Source organism: Lissotriton vulgaris, chromosome 3_2 (genome assembly GCF_964263255.1).
Source record: "Lissotriton vulgaris chromosome 3_2, aLisVul1.2, whole genome shotgun sequence".
Classification (NCBI taxonomy): domain Eukaryota; kingdom Metazoa; phylum Chordata; class Amphibia; order Caudata; family Salamandridae; genus Lissotriton; species Lissotriton vulgaris.
The window spans coordinates 265,158,919-265,177,806 of NC_141690.1; the positions used below are offsets into that span (position 1 = coordinate 265,158,919).

At 48.5% G+C, this 18,888-nt stretch overlaps 1 protein-coding gene across 1 annotated transcript in view; it reads left to right on the forward strand.

Annotated features, from left to right (window-relative positions):
• Positions 1–18,888, forward strand: part of LOC147725648 (dedicator of cytokinesis protein 2-like) — a 1,712,066-nt gene that overhangs the window by 468,453 nt on the left and 1,224,725 nt on the right. Inside the window, exon 13 of the mRNA XM_086964476.1 lies at positions 13,151–13,276. Within this exon, the coding sequence (XP_086820602.1) occupies positions 13,151–13,276 (126 nt within the window). The remainder of the gene's footprint in view (positions 1–13,150; positions 13,277–18,888) is intronic.

Genomic DNA, 18,888 nt, shown 5'->3' on the forward strand with positions numbered 1-18,888 from the left:
GTCGAACCCTGCATGCCTGCATGTTCATATGAACTGCTATGTAGGTCTTTCTTTACAGCTCAGGGTCTAACCCTGCATGCCTGCATGATCCTATGAACTGCATGTAGGCCTCTCTTTCCAGCTAGGCGTCTAACCCTGCAAGCCTGCATGCTCCTCTGAACTGCTATGTAGGCCTCTCTTTCCAGCTAGGCGTCTAACCCTGCAAGCCTGCATGCTCCTATGAACTGCTATGTAGGCCTCTCTTTCTAGCTAGACGTCTAACCCTACAAGCCTGTATGCTCCTATGAACTGCTATGTAGGCCTCTCTTTCCAGCTAGGCGTCTAACCCTGCATGCCTGCATGCTCCTATGAACTGCTATGTAGGCCTCTCTTTCTGGCTAGGTGTCTAACACTGCATGCTCCTATGAACTGCTATGTAGGGCTCTCTTTCCAGCTAGGATGGAAAGGTAAAAGTGCCTTCAAGGGAATTTATTTTCTATATGTTCAGTAATTCAATTTCCATTTCAATTACCCAAGCCCTCAAGGATATTTTCGGGTCGCTCACTTTTTGTAAATCTCTCTTTCCAGATAGGCGTCTAACCCTGCATGCCTGCATACTCCCATAAATTGCTATGTAGGCCTCTCTTTCCGGCTAGGTGTATAACCCTGCGTGCCTGCATGCTCATATAAACTCATATGTAGGCCTCTCTTTCCGGCTAGGTGTCTAACCCTGCATGCTCCTATGAACTGCTATGTAGGCCTCTCTTTCCAACTACGAGTCTAACCCTGCATGATCCTATGAACTGCATGTAGGCCTTTCTTTCTGGCTAGGCGTTTGACCCTGCATGCTCCTATGAACTGCTACGTAGGCCTCTCTTTCTGGCTAGGCGTCTAACCCTGCATGCTCCTATGAACTGCTATGTAGGCCTCTCTTTCCAGCTAGTCGTCTAACCCTGCAAGCCTGCATGATCCTTTGAACTGCTTTGTAGGCCTCTCTTTCCAGCTAGGTCTTAAACCCTGCATGCTCCTATGAACTGCTACGTAGGACTCTCTTTCCAGCTAGGCGTCTAACACTGCATGCTCCTATGAACTGCTATGAAGGCCTCTATCTCCAGCTAGGTGTCGAACCCTGCATGGCTGCATGTTCCTATGAACTGCTATGTAGGTCTTTCTTAGAGCTAGGCGTCTAACCCTTCATGCCTGCATGATCCTATGAACTGCTATGTAGGCCTCTCTTTCTGGCTATGCGTCTACCACTTCATGCTCCTATGAACTGCTATGTAGGCCTCTCTTTCCAGCTAGGCGTCTAACACTGCATGCTCCTATGAACTGCTATGTAGGCCTCTCTTTCTGGCTAGGCGTTTAACCCTGCATGCTCCTATGAACTGCTATGTAGGCCTCTCTTTACAGCTAGGCGTCTAACCCTGCAAACCTGCATGCTCCTATGAACTGCTATGTAGGCCTCTCTTTCTGACTAGGTCTTTAACCCTGCATGCTCCTATGAACTGCTATGTAGGACTCCCTTTCCAGCTAGGCGTCTAACACTGCATGCTCCTATGAACTGCTATGAAGGCCTCTATCTCCAGCTAGGTGTCGAACCCTGCATGGCTGCATGTTCCTATGAACTGCTATGTAGGTCTTTCTTAGAGCTAGGCGTCTAACCCTGCATGCCTGCATGATCCTATGAACTGCATGTAGGCCTCTCTTTCCAGCTAGGCGCTAACCCTGCCTGCCTGCATGCTCCTATGAACTGCTATGTAGGCCTCTCTTTCTGGCTATGCTTCTACCACTGCATGCTCCTATGAACTGCTATGTGGGCCTCTCTTTCCAGCTGGGCGTCTAACACTGCATGCTCCTATGAACTGCTATGAAGGCTCTATCTCCAGCTAGGTGTCGAACCCTGCATGCCTGCATGTTCCTATGAACTGCTATGTAGGCCTTTCTTTACAACTTGGTGTTGAACCCTGCATGCCTGTATGCTCCTATGAACTGCTATGTAGGCCTCTCTTTCCAGCTAGGCGTCTAACCCTGCATGCTCCTATGAACTGCTATGTAGGCCTCTCTTTCCAGCTAGGCGTCTAACCCTGCAAGCCTGCATGCTCCTCTGAACTGCTATGTAGGCCTCTCTTTCCAGCTAGGCGTCTAACCCTGCAAGCCTGCATGCTCCTATGAACTGCTATGTAGGCCTCTCTTTCTAGCTAGACGTCTAACCCTACAAGCCTGCATGCTCCTATGAACTGCTATGTAGGCCTCTCTTTCCAGCTAGGCGTCTAACCCTGCATGCCTGCATGCTCCTATGAACTGCTATGTAGGCCTCTCTTTCTGGCTAAGTGTCTAACACTGCATCCTCATATGAACTGCTATGTAGGGCTCTCTTTCCAGCTAGGCGTCTAACCCTGTATGCCTGCTTACTCCCATAAATTGCTATGTAGGCCTCTCTTTCCAGCTAGGTGTCTAACCCTGCATGCCTGCATGCTCCTATGAACTTTTATGTAGGCCTCTCTTTCCAGCTAGGCGTCTAACCCTGCAAGCCTGTATGCTCCTATGAACTGGTACGTAGGCCTCTCTTTCCAACTACGCTTCTAACCCTGCATGCTCCCATGAACTGCTATCTAGGCCTCTCTTTCCAGCTAGGCGTCTAACCCTGCATGCCTGCATGCTCCCATGAACTGCTATGTAGGCCTCTCTTTCCAGCTAGGAATCTAACTCTGCATGCCTGCATACTCTTATGAACTTCTATATAGGCCTCTCTTTCCAGCTAGGCGTCTGACCCTGCATGCCTGCATGCTCACATGAACTGCTATGTAGGCCTCTCTTTCCAACTAAGTATCTAACCCTGCATGCCTGCATACTCTTATGAACTTCTATATAGGCCTCTCTTTCCAGCTAGAAGTCTAACCTGCATGCCTGCATGCTTCCATGAACTGCTATGTAGGCCTCTCTTTCCAGCTAGGTGTCTAACCCTGCATGCCTGCATACTCTTATGAACTTCAATATAGGCCTCTCTTTCCAGCTAGGCGTCTAACCCTACATGCTCCCATGAACTGCTATGTAGGCCTCTCTTTCCAGCTAGGCGTCTAAACCTGCATGCCTGCATGTTCCAATGAACTGCTATGTAGGCCTCTCTTTCCAGCTAGGTGTCTAACCCTGCATGCCTGCATGCTCCTATGAACTGCTATGTAGGCCTCTCTTTCCAGCTTGGCGTCTAACTCTGCATGCCTATATGCTCCTATGAACTGCTATGTAGGCCTCTCTTTCCAGCTAGACGTTCAACCCTACATGCTCCCATGAACTGCTATGTAGGCCTCTCTTTCCAGCTAGGAGTCTAACCCTGCATGCCTGCATGTTCCCATGAACTGGTATGTAGGCCTCTCTTTCCAGCTAGGCGTCTAACCCTGCATGCCTGCATGCTCCTTTGAACTGCTTGTAGGCCTCTCTTTCCAGCTAGACGTCTAACTCTGCATGCCTGCCTGCTCCTATGAACTGCCATGTAGGCCTCTCTTTCCAGCTAGGCGTCTAACTCTGCATGCCTGCATGCTACTATGAACTGCTATGTAGGGCTCTGTTTCCAGCTAGACGTCTAAACCTGCGTGCCTGCATGCTCCAATGAACTGCATGTAGGCCTCTCTTTCCAGCTAGACGTCTAACTCTGCATGCTCCTATGAACTGCTATGTAGGCCTCTCTTTCCGGCTAGGTGTATAACCCTGCATGCCTGCATGCTCATATAAACTGCTATGTAGGCCTCTCTTTCCGGCTAGGTGTCTAACACTGCATGCTCCTATGAACTGCTATGAAGGCCTCTCTTTCCAGCTAGACTTCTAACTCTGCATGCCTGCATGCTCCTATGAACTGCATGTAGGCCTCTCTTTCCAGCTAGGCGTCTAACACTGCATGCTCCTATGAACTGCTATGAAGGCCTCTGTCTCCAGCTCGGTGTCGAACCCTGCATGCTCCTATGAACTGCTATGTAGGCCTCTCTTTCCGGCTAGGTGTCTCACGCTGCTAGCCTGCATGCTCCTATGAACTGCTATGTAGGCCTCTCGTTCCAACTACGCGTCTAGCCCTGCATGATCCTATGAACTGCATGTAGGCTTCTCTTTCCAGCTAGGCGTCTAACCCTGCATGCCTGCATGCTCCTATGAACTGCTATGTAGGCCTCTCTTTCTGGCTAAGCGTCTAACCCTGCATGCTCCTATGAACTGCTATGTAGACCTCTCTTTCCAGCTAGGCGTCTAACCCTGAAAACCTGCATGCTCCTACGAACTGCTATGTAGAACTCTCTTTCTGGCTAGGCGTTTAACCCTGCATGCTCCTATGAACTGCTATGTAGGCCTCTCTTTCTGGCTAGGCGTCTAACCCTGCATGCTCCTATGAACTGCTATGTAGGCCTCTCTTTCCAGGTAGTCGTCTAACCCTGCAAGCCTGCATGATCCTTTGAACTGCTATGTAGGCCTCTCTTCCTGGCTAGGCGTTTAACACTGCATGCTCCTATGAACTGCTATGAAGGCCTCTATCTCCAGCTAGGTGTCGAACCCTGCATGCTCCTATGAACTGCAATGTAGGCCTCTCTTTCCAGCTAGGCATCTAACCCTGCAAGCCTGCATGCTTCTCTGAACTGCTATGTAGGCCTCTCTTTCCAGCTAGTCGTCTAACCCTGCAAGCCTGCGTGCTCCTATGAACTGCTATGTAGGCCTCTCTTTCTAGCTAGACGTCTAACCCTACAAGCCTGCATGCTCCTATGACGTGCTATGAAGGCCTCTCTTTCCAGCTAGGTGTCTAACGCTGCTAGCCTGCATGCTCCTATGAACTGCTATGTAGGTCTCTCGTTCCAACTACGCGTCTAGCCCTGCATGATCCTATGAACTGCATGTAGGCCTCTCTTTCCAGCTAGGCGTCTAACCCTGCATGCCTGCATGCTCCTATGAACGGCTATGTAGGCCTCTTTTTCTGGCTAAGCGTCTAACCCTGCATGCTCCTATGAGCTGCTATGTAGGCCTCTCTTTCCAGCTAGGCGTCTAACCCTGCAAACCTCCATGCTCCTACGAACTGCTATGTAGGCCTCTCTTTCTGGCTAGGCGTTTAACCCTGCATGCTCCTATGAACTGCTATGTAGGCCTCTCTTTCTGGCTAGGCGTCTAACCCTGCATGCTCCTATGAACTGCTATGTAGGCCTCTCTTTCCAGGTAGTCATCTAACCCTGCAAGCCTGCATGATCCTTTGTACTGCTATGTAGGCCTCTCTTTCTGGCTAGGCGTTTAACCCTGCATGCTCCTATGAAATGCTATGTAGCCCTCTCTTTCTGGATAGGCGTCTAACACTGCATGCTCCTATAAGCATGCTCCTATGAACTGCTATGTAGGCCTCTCTTCCCACCTAGGCGTCTAACACTGCATGCTCCTATGAACTGCTATGAAGGCCTCTATCTCCAGCTAGGTTTCGAACCCTGCATGCTCCTATGAACTGCGATGTAGGCCTCTCTTTCCAGCTAGGCGTCTAACCCTGCAAGCCTGCATGCTCCTCTGAACTGCTAAGTAGGCCTCTCTTTCCAGATAGTCGTCTAACCCTGCAAGCCTGCGTGCTCCTATGAACTGCTATGTAGGCCTCTCTTTCTAATTAGACGTCTAACCCTACAAGCCTGCATGCTCCTATGAACTGCTATTTAGGCCTCTCTTTCCTGCTAGGTGTCTAACCCTGCATGCCTGCATGCTCCTATGAACTGCGATGTAGGCCTGTCTTTCCAGCTAGGTGTCGAACCCTGCATGCCTGCATGCCTGCATGCTCCTATGAACTGCGATGTAGGCCTCTCTGTCCAGCTAGGCGTCTAACCCTGCAAGCCTGCATGCTTCTCTGAACTGCTATGTAGGCCTCTCTTTCCAGCTAGGCGTCTAACCCTGCAAGCCTGCATGCTCCTATGAACTGCTATGTAGGCCTCTCTTTCTAGCTAGACGTCTAACCCTACAAGCCTGCATGCTCCTATGAACTGCTATGTAGGCCTCTCTTTCTAGCTAGGCGTCTAACCCTGAATGCCTGCATGCTCCTATGAACTGCTTTGTAGGCCTCTCTTTCTGGCTAGGTGTCTAACACTGCATGCTCCTATGAACTGCTATGTAGGCCTCTCTTTCTGGCTAAGTGTCTAACACTGCATGCTCCTATGAACTGCTATGTAGGGCTCTCTTTCCAGCTATGCGTTTAACCCTGCATCCCTGCATACTCCCATAAATTGCTATGTAGGCCTCTCTTTCCAGCTAGGGGTCTAACCCTGCATGCCTGCATGCTCCTATGATCTTTTATGTAGGCCTCTCTTTCCAGCTAGGCCTCTAACCCTTCAAGCCTGAATGCTCCCATGAACTGCTACGTAGGCCTCTCTTTCCAGCTAGGAATCTAACCCTGCATGCTTGCATACTCTTATGAACTTCTATATAGGCCTCTCTGTCCAGCTAGGCGTCTAACCCTGCAAGCCTGCATGCTCCTCTGAACTGCTATGTAGGCCTCTCTTTCCAGCTAGGCGTCTAACCCTGCAAGCCTGCATGCTCCTATGAACTGCTATGTAGGCCTCTCTTTCTAGCTAGACGTCTAACCCTACAAGCCTGCATGCTCCTATGAACTGCTATGTAGGCCTCTCTTTCTAGCTAGGCGTCTAACCCTGAATGCCTGCATGCTCCTATGAACTGCTTTGTAGGCCTCTCTTTCTGGCTAGGTGTCTAACACTGCATGCTCATATGAACTGCTATGTAGGCCTCTCTTTCTGGCTAAGTGTCTAACACTGCATGCTCCTATGAACTGCTATGTAGGGCTCTCTTTCCAGCTATGCGTTTAACCCTGCATCCCTGCATACTCCCATAAATTGCTATGTAGGCCTCTCTTTCCAGCTAGGGGTCTAACCCTGCATGCCTGCATGCTCCTATGAACTTTTATGTAGGCCTCTCTTTCCAGCTAGGCCTCTAACCCTTCAAGCCTGAATGCTCCCATGAACTGCTACGTAGGCCTCTCTTTCCAGCTAGGAATCTAACCCTGCATGCTTGCATACTCTTATGAACTTCTATATAGGCCTCTCTTTCCAGCTAGGCGTCTAACCCTGCATGCCTGCATGCTCCCATGAACTGCTATGTAGGCCTCTCTTTCCAGCTAGACGTCTAACCTGCATGCTCCTATAAACTGCTATGTAGGCCTCTCTTTCCAGCTAGGCGTCTAACCCTGCATGCTCCTATGAACTGCTATGTAGGCCTCTCTTTCCAGCTAGGCGTCTAACCCTGCATGCTCCCATGAACTGCTATGTAGGCCTCTCTTTCCAGCTAGAAGTCTAACCCTGCATGCCTGCATGCTTCCATGAACTGCTATGTAGCCCTCTCTTTCCAGCTAGGTGTCTAACCCTGCATGCCCGCATACTCTTATGAACTTCTATATAGGCCTCTCTTTCCAGCTAGGCGTCTAACCCTACATGCTCCCATGAACTGCTATGTAGGCCTCTCTTTCCAGCTAGGAGTCTAACCCTGCATGCCTGCATGTTCCCATGAACTGCTATGTAGGCCTCTCTTTCCAGCTAGGCGTCTAACCCTGCATGCCTGCATGCTCCTATGAACTGCTTGTAGGCCTCTCTTTCCAGCTAGACGTCTAACTCTGCATGCCTGCATGCTCCTATGAACTGCTATGTAGGCCTCTCTTTCCAGCTAGACGTCTAACTCTGCATGCCTGCATGCTCCTATGAACTGCTATGTAGGCCTCTCTTTCCATCTAGGCGTCTCACCCTGCATGCCCGCATGCTCCTATGAACTGCTATGCAGGCCTCTCTTTCCAGCTAGGCGTCTAAACCTGCATGCCTGCATGTCACTATGAACTGCTATGTAGGCCTCTCTTTCCAGCTAGGTGTCTAACCCTGCATGCCTGCATGCTCCTATGAACTGCTATGTAGGCCTCTCTTTCCAGCTAGGCGTCTAACTCTGCATGCCTATATGCTCCTATGAACTGCTATGTAGGCCTCTCTTTCCAGCTAGACGTTCAACCCTACATGCTCCCATGAACTGCTATGTAGGCCTCTCTTTCCAGCTAGGAGTCTAACCCTGCATGCCTGCTTGTTCCCATGAACTGCTATGTAGGCCTCTCTTTCCAGCTAGGCGTCTAACCCTGCATGCCTGCATGCTCCTCTGAACTGCTTGTAGGCCTCTCTTTCCAGCTAGACGTCTAACTCTGCATGCCTGCATGCTCCTATGAACTGCTATGTAGGCCTCTCTTTCCAGCTAGGCGTCTAACTCTGCATGCCTATATGCTCCTATGAACTGCTATGTAGGCCTCTCTTTCCAGCTAGACGTCGAACTCTGCATGCTCCTATGAACTGCTATGAAGGGCTCTGTTTCCAGCTAGACGTCTAAACCTGCGTGCCTGCATGCTCCAATGAACTGCATGTAGGCCTCTCTTTCCAGCTAGACGTCTAACTCTGCATGCTCCTATGAACTGCTATGTAGGCCTCTCTTTCCGGCTAGGTGTATAACCCTGCGTGCCTGCATGCTCATATAAACTGCTATGTAGGCCTCTCTTTCCGGCTAGGTGTCTACCACTTCATGCTCCTATGAACTGCATGTAGGCCTCTCTTTCCAGCTAGGCGTCTAACACTGCATGCTCCTATGAACTGCTATGAAGGCCTCTGTCTCCAGCTAGGTGTCGAACCCTGCATGCTCCTATGAACTGCTATGTAGGCCTCTCTTTCCGGCTAGGTGTCTAACGCTGCTAGCCTGCATGCTCCTATGAACTGCTATGTAGGCCTCTCGTTCCAACTACGCGTCTAGCCGTGCATGATCCTATGAACTGCATGTAGGCTTCTCTTTCCAGCTAGGCGTCTAACCCTGCATGCCTGCATGCTCCTATGAACTGCTATGTAGGCCTCTCTTTCTGGCTAAGCGTCTAACCCTGCATGCTCCTATGAACTGCTATGTAGGCCTCTCTTTCCAGCTAGGCGTCTAACCCTGAAAACCTGCATGCTCCTACGAACTGCTATGTAGGCCTCTCTTTCTGGCTAGGCGTTTAACCCTGCATGCTCCTATGAACTGCTATGTAGGCCTCTCTTTCTGGCTAGGCGTCTAACCCTGCATGCTCCTATGAACTGCTATGTAGGCCTCTCTTTCCAGGTAGTCGTCTAACCCTGCAAGCCTGCATGATCCTTTGAACTGCTATGTAGGCCTCTCTTTCTGGCTAGGCGTTTAACCCTGCATGCTCCTATTAACTGCTATGTAGGCCTCTCTTTCTGGCTAGGCGTCTAACACTGCATGCTCCTATGAACTGCTATGAAGGCCTCTATCTCCAGCTAGGTGTCGAACCCTGCATGCTCCTATGAACTGCAATGTAGGCCTCTCTTTCCAGCTAGGCGTCTAACCCTGCAAGCCTGCATGCTCCTCTGAACTGCTATGTAGGCCTCTCTTTCCAGCTAGTCGTCTAACCCTGCAAGCCTGTGTGCTCCTATGAACTGCTATGTAGGCCTCTCTTTCTAGCTAGACGTCTAACCCTACAAGCCTGCATGCTCCTATGACGTGCTATGTAGGCCTCTCTTTCCAGCTAGGTGTCTAACGCTGCTAGCCTGCATTCTCCTATGAACTGCTATGTAGGCCTCTCGTTCCAACTACGCTTCTAGCCCTGCATGATCCTATGAACTGCATGTAGGCCTCTCTTTCCAGCTAGGCATCTAACCCTGCATGCCTGCATGCTCCTATGAACTGCTATGTAGGCCTCTCTTTCTGGCTAAGCGTCTAACCCTGCATGCTCCTATGAACTGCTATGTAGGCCTCTCTTTCCAGCTAGGCGTCTAACCCTGCAAACCTGCATGCTCCTAACGAACTGCTATGTAGGCCTCTCTTTCTGGCTAGGCGTCTAACCCTGCATGCTCCTATGAACTGCTATGTAGGCCTCTCTTTCCAGGTAGTCATCTATCCCTGCAAGCCTGCATGATCCTTTGAACTGCTATGTAGGCCTCTCTTTCTGGCTAGGCGTTTAACCCTGCATGCTCCTATGAAATGCTATGTAGGCCTCTCTTTCTGGCTAGGCGTCTAACACTGCATGCTCCTATGAGCATGCTCCTATGAACTGCTATGTAGGCCTCTCTTTCCACCTAGGCGTCTAACACTGCATGCTCCTATGAACTGCTATGAAGGCCTCTATCTCCAGCTAGGTGTCGAACCCTGCATGCTCCTATGAACTGCGATGTAGGCCTCTCTTTCCAGCTAGGCGTCTAACCCTGCAAGCCTGCATGCTCCTCTGAACTGCTAAGTAGGCCTTTCTTTCCAGCTAGTCATCTAACCCTGCAAGCCTGCGTGCTCCTATGAGCTGCTATGTAGGCCTCTCTTTCTAATTAGACGTCTAACCCTACAAGCCTGCATGCTCCTATGAACTGCTATTTAGGCCTCTCTTTCCAGCTAGGTGTCTAACCCTGCATGCCTGCATGCTCCTATGAACTGCGATGTAGGCCTCTCTTTCCAGCTAGGTGTCTAACCCTGCATGCCTGCATGCCTGCATGCTCCTATGAACTGCGATGTAGGCCTCTCTTTCCAGCTAGGCGTCCAACCCTGCAAGCCTGCATGCTCCTCTGAACTGCTATGTAGGCCTCTCTTTCCAGATAGGCGTCTAACCCTGCAAGCCTGCATGCTCCTATGAACTGCTATGTAGGCCTCTCTTTCTAGCTAGACGTCTAACCCTACAAGCCTGCATGCTCCTATGAACTGCTATGTAGGCCTCTCTTTCCAGCTAGGCGTCTAAACCTGCATGCCTGCATGCTCCTATGAACTGCTATGTAGGCCTCTCTTTCTGGCTAGGTGTCTAACACTGCATGCTCCTATGAACTGCTATGTAGGCCTCTCTTTCTGGCTAGGTGTCTAACACGGCATGCTCCTATGAACTGCTATGTAGGGCTCTCTTTCCAGCTAGGCGTCTAACCCTGCATGCCTGCATACTCCCATAAATTGCTATGTAGGCCTCTCTTTCCAGCTAGGCGTCTAACCCTGCATGCTCCTATGAACTGCTATGTAGGCCTCTCTTTCTGGCTAGGTGTCTAACACTGCATGCTCCTATGAACTTTTATGTAGGCCTCTCTTTCCAGCTAGGCCTCTAACCCTTCAAGCCTGCATGCTCCCATGAACTGCTATGTAGGCCTCTCTTTCCAGCTAGGAATCTAACCCTGCATGCTTGCATACTCTTATGAACTTCTATATAGGCCTCTCTTTCCAGCTAGGCGTCTAACCCTGCATGCCTGCATGCTCCCATGAACTGCTATGTAGGCCTCTCTTTCCAGCTAGACGTCTAACTCTGCATGCCTGCATGCTCCTATGAACTGCTATGTAAGCCTCTCTTTCCAGCTAGGCGTCTAACCCTGCATGCCTGCATGCACCCATGAACTGCTATGTAGGCCTCTCTTTCCAGCTAGACGTCTAACCCTGCATGCTCCTATAAACTGCTATGTAGGCCTCTCTTTCCAGCTAGGCGTCTAACCCTGCATGCTCCTATGAACTGCTATGTAGGCCTCTCTTTCCAGCTAGGCGTCTAACCCTGCATGCTCCCATGAACTGCTATGTAGGCCTCTCTTTCGAGCTAGGCATCTAACCCTGCATGCCTGCATACTCTTATGAACTTCTATATAGACCTCTCTTTCCAGCTAGGCGTCTAACCCTGTATGCTCCCATGAACTGCTATGTAGGCCTCTCTTTCCAGCTAGGCGTCTAACCCTGCATGCTCCTATGAACTGCTATGTAGGTCTTTCTTTACAGCTAGGCGTCTAACCCTGCATGCTCCCATGAACTGCTATGTAGGTCTTTCTTTACAGCTAGGCGTCTAACCCTGCATGCTCCCATGAACTGCTATGTAGGCCTCTCTTTCCAGCTAGGCGTCTAACCCTGCATGCTCCTATGAACTGCTATGTAGGTCTTTCTTTACAGCTAGGCGTCTAACCCTGCATGCCTGCATGCTCCTATGAACTGCTATGTAGGCCTCTCTTTCCAGCTAGGCATCTAACCCTGCATGCCCGCTTCCTCCTATGAACTGCTATGTAGGACTCTCTTTCCAGCTAGGCGTCTAACCCTGCATGCTCCTATGAACTGCTATGTAGGTCTTTCCTTACAGCTAGGCGTCTAACCCTGCATGCTCCCATGAACTGCTATGTAGGCCTCTCTTTCCAGCTAGGCGTCTAACCCTGCATGCTCGTATGAACTGCTATGTAGGTCTTTCTTTACAGCTAGGCGTCTAACCCTGCATGCCTGCATGCTCCTATGAACTGCTATGTAGGCCTCTCTTTCCAGCTAGGGGTCTAACCCTGCATGCCTGCATGATCCTTTGAGCTGCATGTAGGCGGCTTTCGTCATCTTTACTCCTCGACTGCCCTGTTTACCAAGGCCATTATGAAACCAGCTCACTGTTCCACTCTGCACTGAGGCACACTCTGACGCCTGCTAACTGGGTGCAGATTGGGACAGTTCATCACTTTACAGCAAATGCACATTAGTGAAAAATGAACTGGCTGAATGAAGCCAATTTTCCCTTGTTCACAGTGCAGGCAACAACCAGCCTACGTTTTAAATGAGGGAAATATCCCTCTGTAGGCAAGTACAGTGAGTGACTGCATCTGCCTGCAGGGTGATCGCCAGGGGGTGCTGTGACTCCTTTTCCCCCTTCTACTCTTAGAGGGTGTCTTGATTGTGCACCACCTCTGTGCAGTGCAGACTCTGCGCGCCTCCTGACAGCCTCTTTGCTTTTGCTCTAATGACTGCAATACTGCACAGGCCCAAAGGGAAAGGATTCCCTTATTTACATGTGGCCACTCCCCCATGCACATACGGGTACACCCCCTAAAGTTCATGGTGGCTTACTCTATTGCAGAGGGGGCCAATGAAGATCCGACAGCCCCATCTGTAATACTAAAATTCCCGATCATTGCATACAGTGGGTACAAATGTCCGCTATGTCGTCAAGATTATTTCTATAACACGGATCCTGATATTCGAGAACATGGGATTTCATGGTCGTCCCCAATTGATGGCCCGTGGCTGCAGGAATTCAGATCACAGATAAAGGGGGACCACAAAGAGAATATGTTTGGTTATGTAACATTTGTATGAAGCATTGAGATAGGCATGGAGAGAGATCGCAAAGAGATGTTTCGTCACCCTACCTAACTGGTTATGTTCATGTGGTCTTCTTCAGGTTTCTGGGTGTCCTTGAAGATGCTACCGGGGGACCTGTCGCAGGTGCGGAAGGATCACCCTCACCTCGTGGACAGGAGCACGGTGGTGGCCAGGAAGCTAGGGTTCCCGGAGATCATCATGCCAGGTGGGTGACCTTTGGTGCTGCTGTGTCTTTGTGGCACATCTTCAAGATGGCCACCAGACAAGAAAAATAAAGCATGAATGTTACCTATGCAGGATTCTAACATGCCCTCCCTCCTCGCTATCTGTGTTATGTGAGTAGTCAGCGCCCTCACATTACCTGCTCGCAGGCAGCCATCTGTTGACGGTCTAGGTATGGTCGCTGGCTAGTCTTAATAGCACTCGCATGCTGTACATGACAAGAGACAAGGACACAAACCTACAGTTCATAGAGGAGTGAGCTTGTGTACAAGTGGTTGGGAAAGAAAGCAATAGATGGGGGCTGGTACCCATGAGAGAGCTTATCGGTGAACAGTAGGGCACTCCTTCAAGAGATGACGGGCTAAGGCAGCAATGGAGCAGATTCTGTAACTAAATCATCACGTGTAAAATTATAATGGAGAGAACTAGTAATAACAAATTCAATTCATTTTGGGGTATTCAGAACGGTTAAATAAATAATACAGAAACTATATATTTTTTTGGCATTTCCGTTTATAAGAGGGACATGATTTTCAAACAGGATTAGGATAAGTTTTTGGCTTAGGGTTAGGGATATAGTTATAGTTGAAAAATTGCTAAGGTAAATATAGAGATCAGGGATAGGTGTTTAGTTAGAGTTGGTGAAGGGTTAGGGTAAAGTATACGGATAAGGGCTAGAGGTACAGATAGAGTTGATGAATTGTTAGGATAAGAACGAATTGGGAATAGAAGTGTAGTTAGACCTGATGAAGGGTCAGACACGTATTACAATTATGGATGAGCTGGTTGGAGTTGATAAAAGGTTGGGGTAACTATTCCGATTAGGGCTGAAGATAGAGTTGATGAAGGCTAAAGCTACATATTAGGATAGGGCTGAAGTTAGTTGATGAAGGGTTAAGGTAAGTATTACGATTAGGGATAGGGCTGAAGTTAGAGCTGATGAACAGTTAAGGTAAGTATTAGGATTAGGGATATGGCTGAGGTTAGTTGATGAAAGATTAAGGTAAGTATTAAGATTAGCAATAGGGCTATAGTTTGCATCGATGAAGGGTTAAGGCAAGTATGAAGATGAGGATAGTCCAGAAATTAGAGCTAATGAAGGGTTAAGGTAAGTATTACGATTAGGGATAGAGCTGTAGTTAGAGTTGATGAAGGGTTAAGGTAAATATTAAGAGTAGGAATACAGCTGTAGTTAGAGTTGATGATGGGTTAAGGTAAGTATTAAGATTAGGGATAGAGCTGTATTTAGAGTTGGTGATGTGTTATTGTAAGTGTTAAGGTTAGGGATAGGGCTGAAGTTAGCATTGATTTTGAGTTAACTTAAGTATTAAGGTTACGGCTGAAGATAGAGTTGATGAAGGGTTAAGGTAAGTACTAAGGGATAGGGCTGAAGTTGGAGTTTATGAAGGGTTAAGGTAAATATTAAGAGTAGGAATAGGGCTGTAGTTAGAGTTTATGATGGGTTGAGGTAAGTATTAAGGGTAGGGAAATGGCTGAAGCTAGCACTGATGAAAGCGGGGAGAGGTGTGGCGCCGCGGCCAGGGCGACTGACGCTGGAATCTGGGGATCACGGTTCGATCCCCAGCGAGGGCTGCAGATTAGCCCAGCATATGTGACTCTGGGCAATAGCTTGCTTAATCTTCCTGACGGCCCCCAGTGCCTGGAGACCCTTACGGGTGATTGTTCGCGCTTTACAAATGTGGATTATCATGAAAGGTTAAGGTAAGTATTAGGATTAGGCTAAGGGGTACAGTTATTGTTAATGAAGAGTTACAGTTACTTTGAGGAATACGTGTTTCGTTAGAACTGATGAAGGTTTAGGGTAAGTGTTAGGAGTATGGCTAGGGGTACCCCTGATGAAGGATTTAGGTACGTACTATGATTAGGGAAAGGGGTGCAGGTAACTATGATCAAGGAGCAGGATTTAGGATAGAGTTTTAGTTAGATTTGATGACGGGTTATAGTTTGTCTTAGAACTGGAGCAAGGGGTAAATTTAGAGTTGATGAAGGGTTAGGGTAAGTTTTAGAGAAAGTGGCTCAGGCATGATTGAAGCCAAAATGCCCTTTTGCTGTACAATATGCCATCGCAAAGAGAAAAGCTTTGCAACAGCTTCACCTGCAGAGAAATGCTGTATACATTTCCAGCTTGGCTGGATACAGTTGGAAAAAAACGATGTCACTACGTGGTGAAAGTTAATTTTTAATATAGAGAAATACTTTGCACGCAAGATGAAGCAAGACATGTGTTGCCTGATTTAGATTTTGGTGGACAGGTTACTCCATCACACATGTTACAGATGTCCCGTCCGCCACATTACGAGCCCTTATAGCTTCTGGCCCTTGTGATACGCGGACGGCAATCCAAAACCATTGCAAAGGACAAAAATCATAAACTTCATAAAGTTTGAGCAGTACTGGGTCTTTGTAACGGGACATGAAATAGTAGGTACAACTTTGATTCTCCGGTTTCCTCAAAGAGGGTTTACCATGAAGGTGTGTCTTTACCCCATCTTTCTCTATAAACGCTTAGGCCAGATGTATCAAAGGGTTTTACCCATTCTGTGTCTATGGGAAAATGTGTTCATACATATGGCCCTTTGATCCGAGAGGCATCGCTGCTGGTTCCCTTATGTACTTCCTACAACAGGACGATGCCTTAGGAGGCAAAATGCTCCCCAAATAATAAATATGTGTAAAATGCAACCCAACCAGCAACACTGCGCTAAAGCTCGATAGTTTCCTGACACAGCACATAATTTCACGCAGCGCGGTCACGCTTAATGAAAATGTTTTATAACCCGCAGGCGACTGCATGTTATTTATTTAAAACATTCACGGCTTGCGCATATCACTCTTTGCGGAGGTCGGCTTGCCTGTGGATGCCTGACAGCAGAGGTTGTTTGCTGAAGGGGGAGTCGTTCGAGCTGCAATCACAAACAAGCATTGGCAAAATCAATAGGTTCCAACCTTGGTGTTACTTCTTTTTTTACAAGCATATTCCTGAAATAGAACAAATGTAAAAATAACAGAAAGAAGAATTCTGTGGCCTAAATTTAGTGTGCATATGTTTGCAAAAAGATTAGGAAAAAAAACACAAGGACCAACCTTTCGCCTGCCCGAACCAGACCAAATGGTAAAGGCCTGGTTGAGTAACAAGGAGGCTACATGCTTGATAGAAAACAGGGTCTGGTTTTCAGGGAGACAGAGGGGCATATTTCCAAGCCTCTGTCACCACTGGAGCATACCTTTTTTTTGATTCTCTGTGGAATAGCGCCATTTTCCATAAGCTATATAGCATGGTTAACGCCAACTTTTAAAATGCCCCCCTGTGCAATAGATGTTGCTGTGTGCGTTCCATTGCTTTATGACTGCTCTAGATTTACAAGGCTAATGCAGCGCCAAAAATTACCATGGAAGGCCAGGTGCTAGAACGGCAATACAAGGATAAATTATTAATTTCTTCATGTTTTTTACTCTTTTAATATGTGTTTTATTCTGCAGCACACATAAAAAGAGCAAATGGCAATGTATAGGAAGGTGTCCCTTTCTGCACATAAACAATTGTCCTTGCAGCGCAGGCACCCTTGCAACATGGGGGCAGAGTGCCTGCGCAGGCACTAGGCAGCTTATTTTGTACCAGTGCTAGGGGAAACACAGGAGTGTGCCGTAGTCTTCTGAATACGGAGCATCCCTGCGTTTTAACAACTTTGGAGTGTGGCGCTGCAAAAATTTGGCACAACTATGCGATCTGACTATTTTTTAACCCCTTGCATGCTGATGACGGCCCCCAGCCATCATGCACTACGGTGCTCGTGTGCTGATGAGGGTTGGGGACCGTCATAAACCCGTCCACTCGCGATTCTGCCGCACAGGCGCAGAATCGCGGCCGCATGGAAGGGGTTAAATATGCCCTAGAGTATTCTAATCAAATTTGTATTAGTCATTAATATCCGGTTCGGAAGAGAAAACTGACTCCTGATTCACTTATTTCTACGTAACTAAAACGTGGACACAACGTTGGTCGTTTGTTCTTTAACTTAAGATTTTCTTTTTTCAAGTTATTTGTATTTGAGTGCCTACTTTGGAAGAGAGGGGCGCGTCCTGACTAAGGCCATCACCCCTCATCCTGAGGATAAAGCTCTGCTAAAAACCTTGGGGTCCTCTTCGGCATGCGCCTGTCCTTCGATGCCCAGGTGACCTGTAGAGTCAGCACCTGCTTCTACATCCTTCAAATCCAGAGGAGAGCACTGCCTTACATCTCTATTGAACTTCATCGGCCCACTCTCTTCGCACTCGTCACCTCCCGGCTGGACCACTACAACGCTCTGTACCTTGGCATCAGCACAGGCTCCCTGAACAAGGTTCAGGTGGTACAGAACGCTGCGGCAAGGCTGATACTTAACATCTCACAGCATCAGTCAGCCAGGGAAGGAATCCGAGCCCAGCACTGGCTTCCCATCGGGAAGCGCATCTCCTTCAAGGTTCTGAACTTGGTGTAGAAGGCAATGCATAGTAACGGCTCATCTTATCTTAAAACGATGTTTAGTGGTACACTCCAGGGGGACCTAGAGATCCTCTTCTCTTAAAAAACTGGGACTCCCAGATTTTGCAGGCTCAAATGGAATGGCTGCTCCTTCTCTGTGTCAGCCACAACACTCTGGAACTCTTTGCCCCTTCCCATTTTAAAGGCGGACTCACTTCCGATCTTTAGGAAGCTCCTAAAAATCTGGTTATTTGTCTCCTAGCGGGTTGTTAGTGCTGTCAGTTCTCCCAATTCACTTGGCGCCTTGACACCAGCTGGTATAAGTGCGCTTTATAAATACTATCCTATCTTTTTATTAAAAGAAAGAAACACGTCAACCACTCTGCAGGTCGACTACACCCAGCGCCTTGTTTTATTTACCCTACCTTTGGAGATGTGAGAGTCTTCCAGGGGGTAGTTTGAACTCTCTCCTACACCGCAGTATCCCCTTTGCTGTTTGCACAAAAAATCACACACCCACACAAACATCTGTAGGGCACACCCCAGAGACATCAATCTCAAAGACCTTCCCGCTTCTTGAGGGTTGAAACTCCCCCCTCCAAACCCCTGACACTAACCCGGGGCGTGATTGAGGACGCGCCGCTGATGAAGCATGCCACCCTGTGGGTGGGTGAGGGCTGTCATACTACAAAAAAGGTGTTCCTTCCTTTGTAGTCACAACGAGACAACTGTTTTCATACCTGGAGTATCCTTTGTGAAGCTTAGGAGTTTGGGAGGACACACTCCTAGGGGTACCTCTCTGTTCCTTCCTGTTTAGATAATTAAATGTTCTCAGCACCATCACCAACGTCACTGCCATGCTCGGAATGCCCCCCAGTCTGGCGATGGGATATTCTGGTAAACCCAGGTGATGGTGATGCAGGAGATATGAGCCCACCATTTGTCCGAACTCCTCCCACAGGAGAAAGGGTTTGATGTTTATTTCAGACCTTAGGACCCGAACCCCCAGGTTGCTCCCGGCCCCGCCCCCATCCGAAGCTACAAGGACCAGAGCTGTGGGTAAAAGAGGCCATGTTTATTACATACCATCACACAAACATGACAATATATAA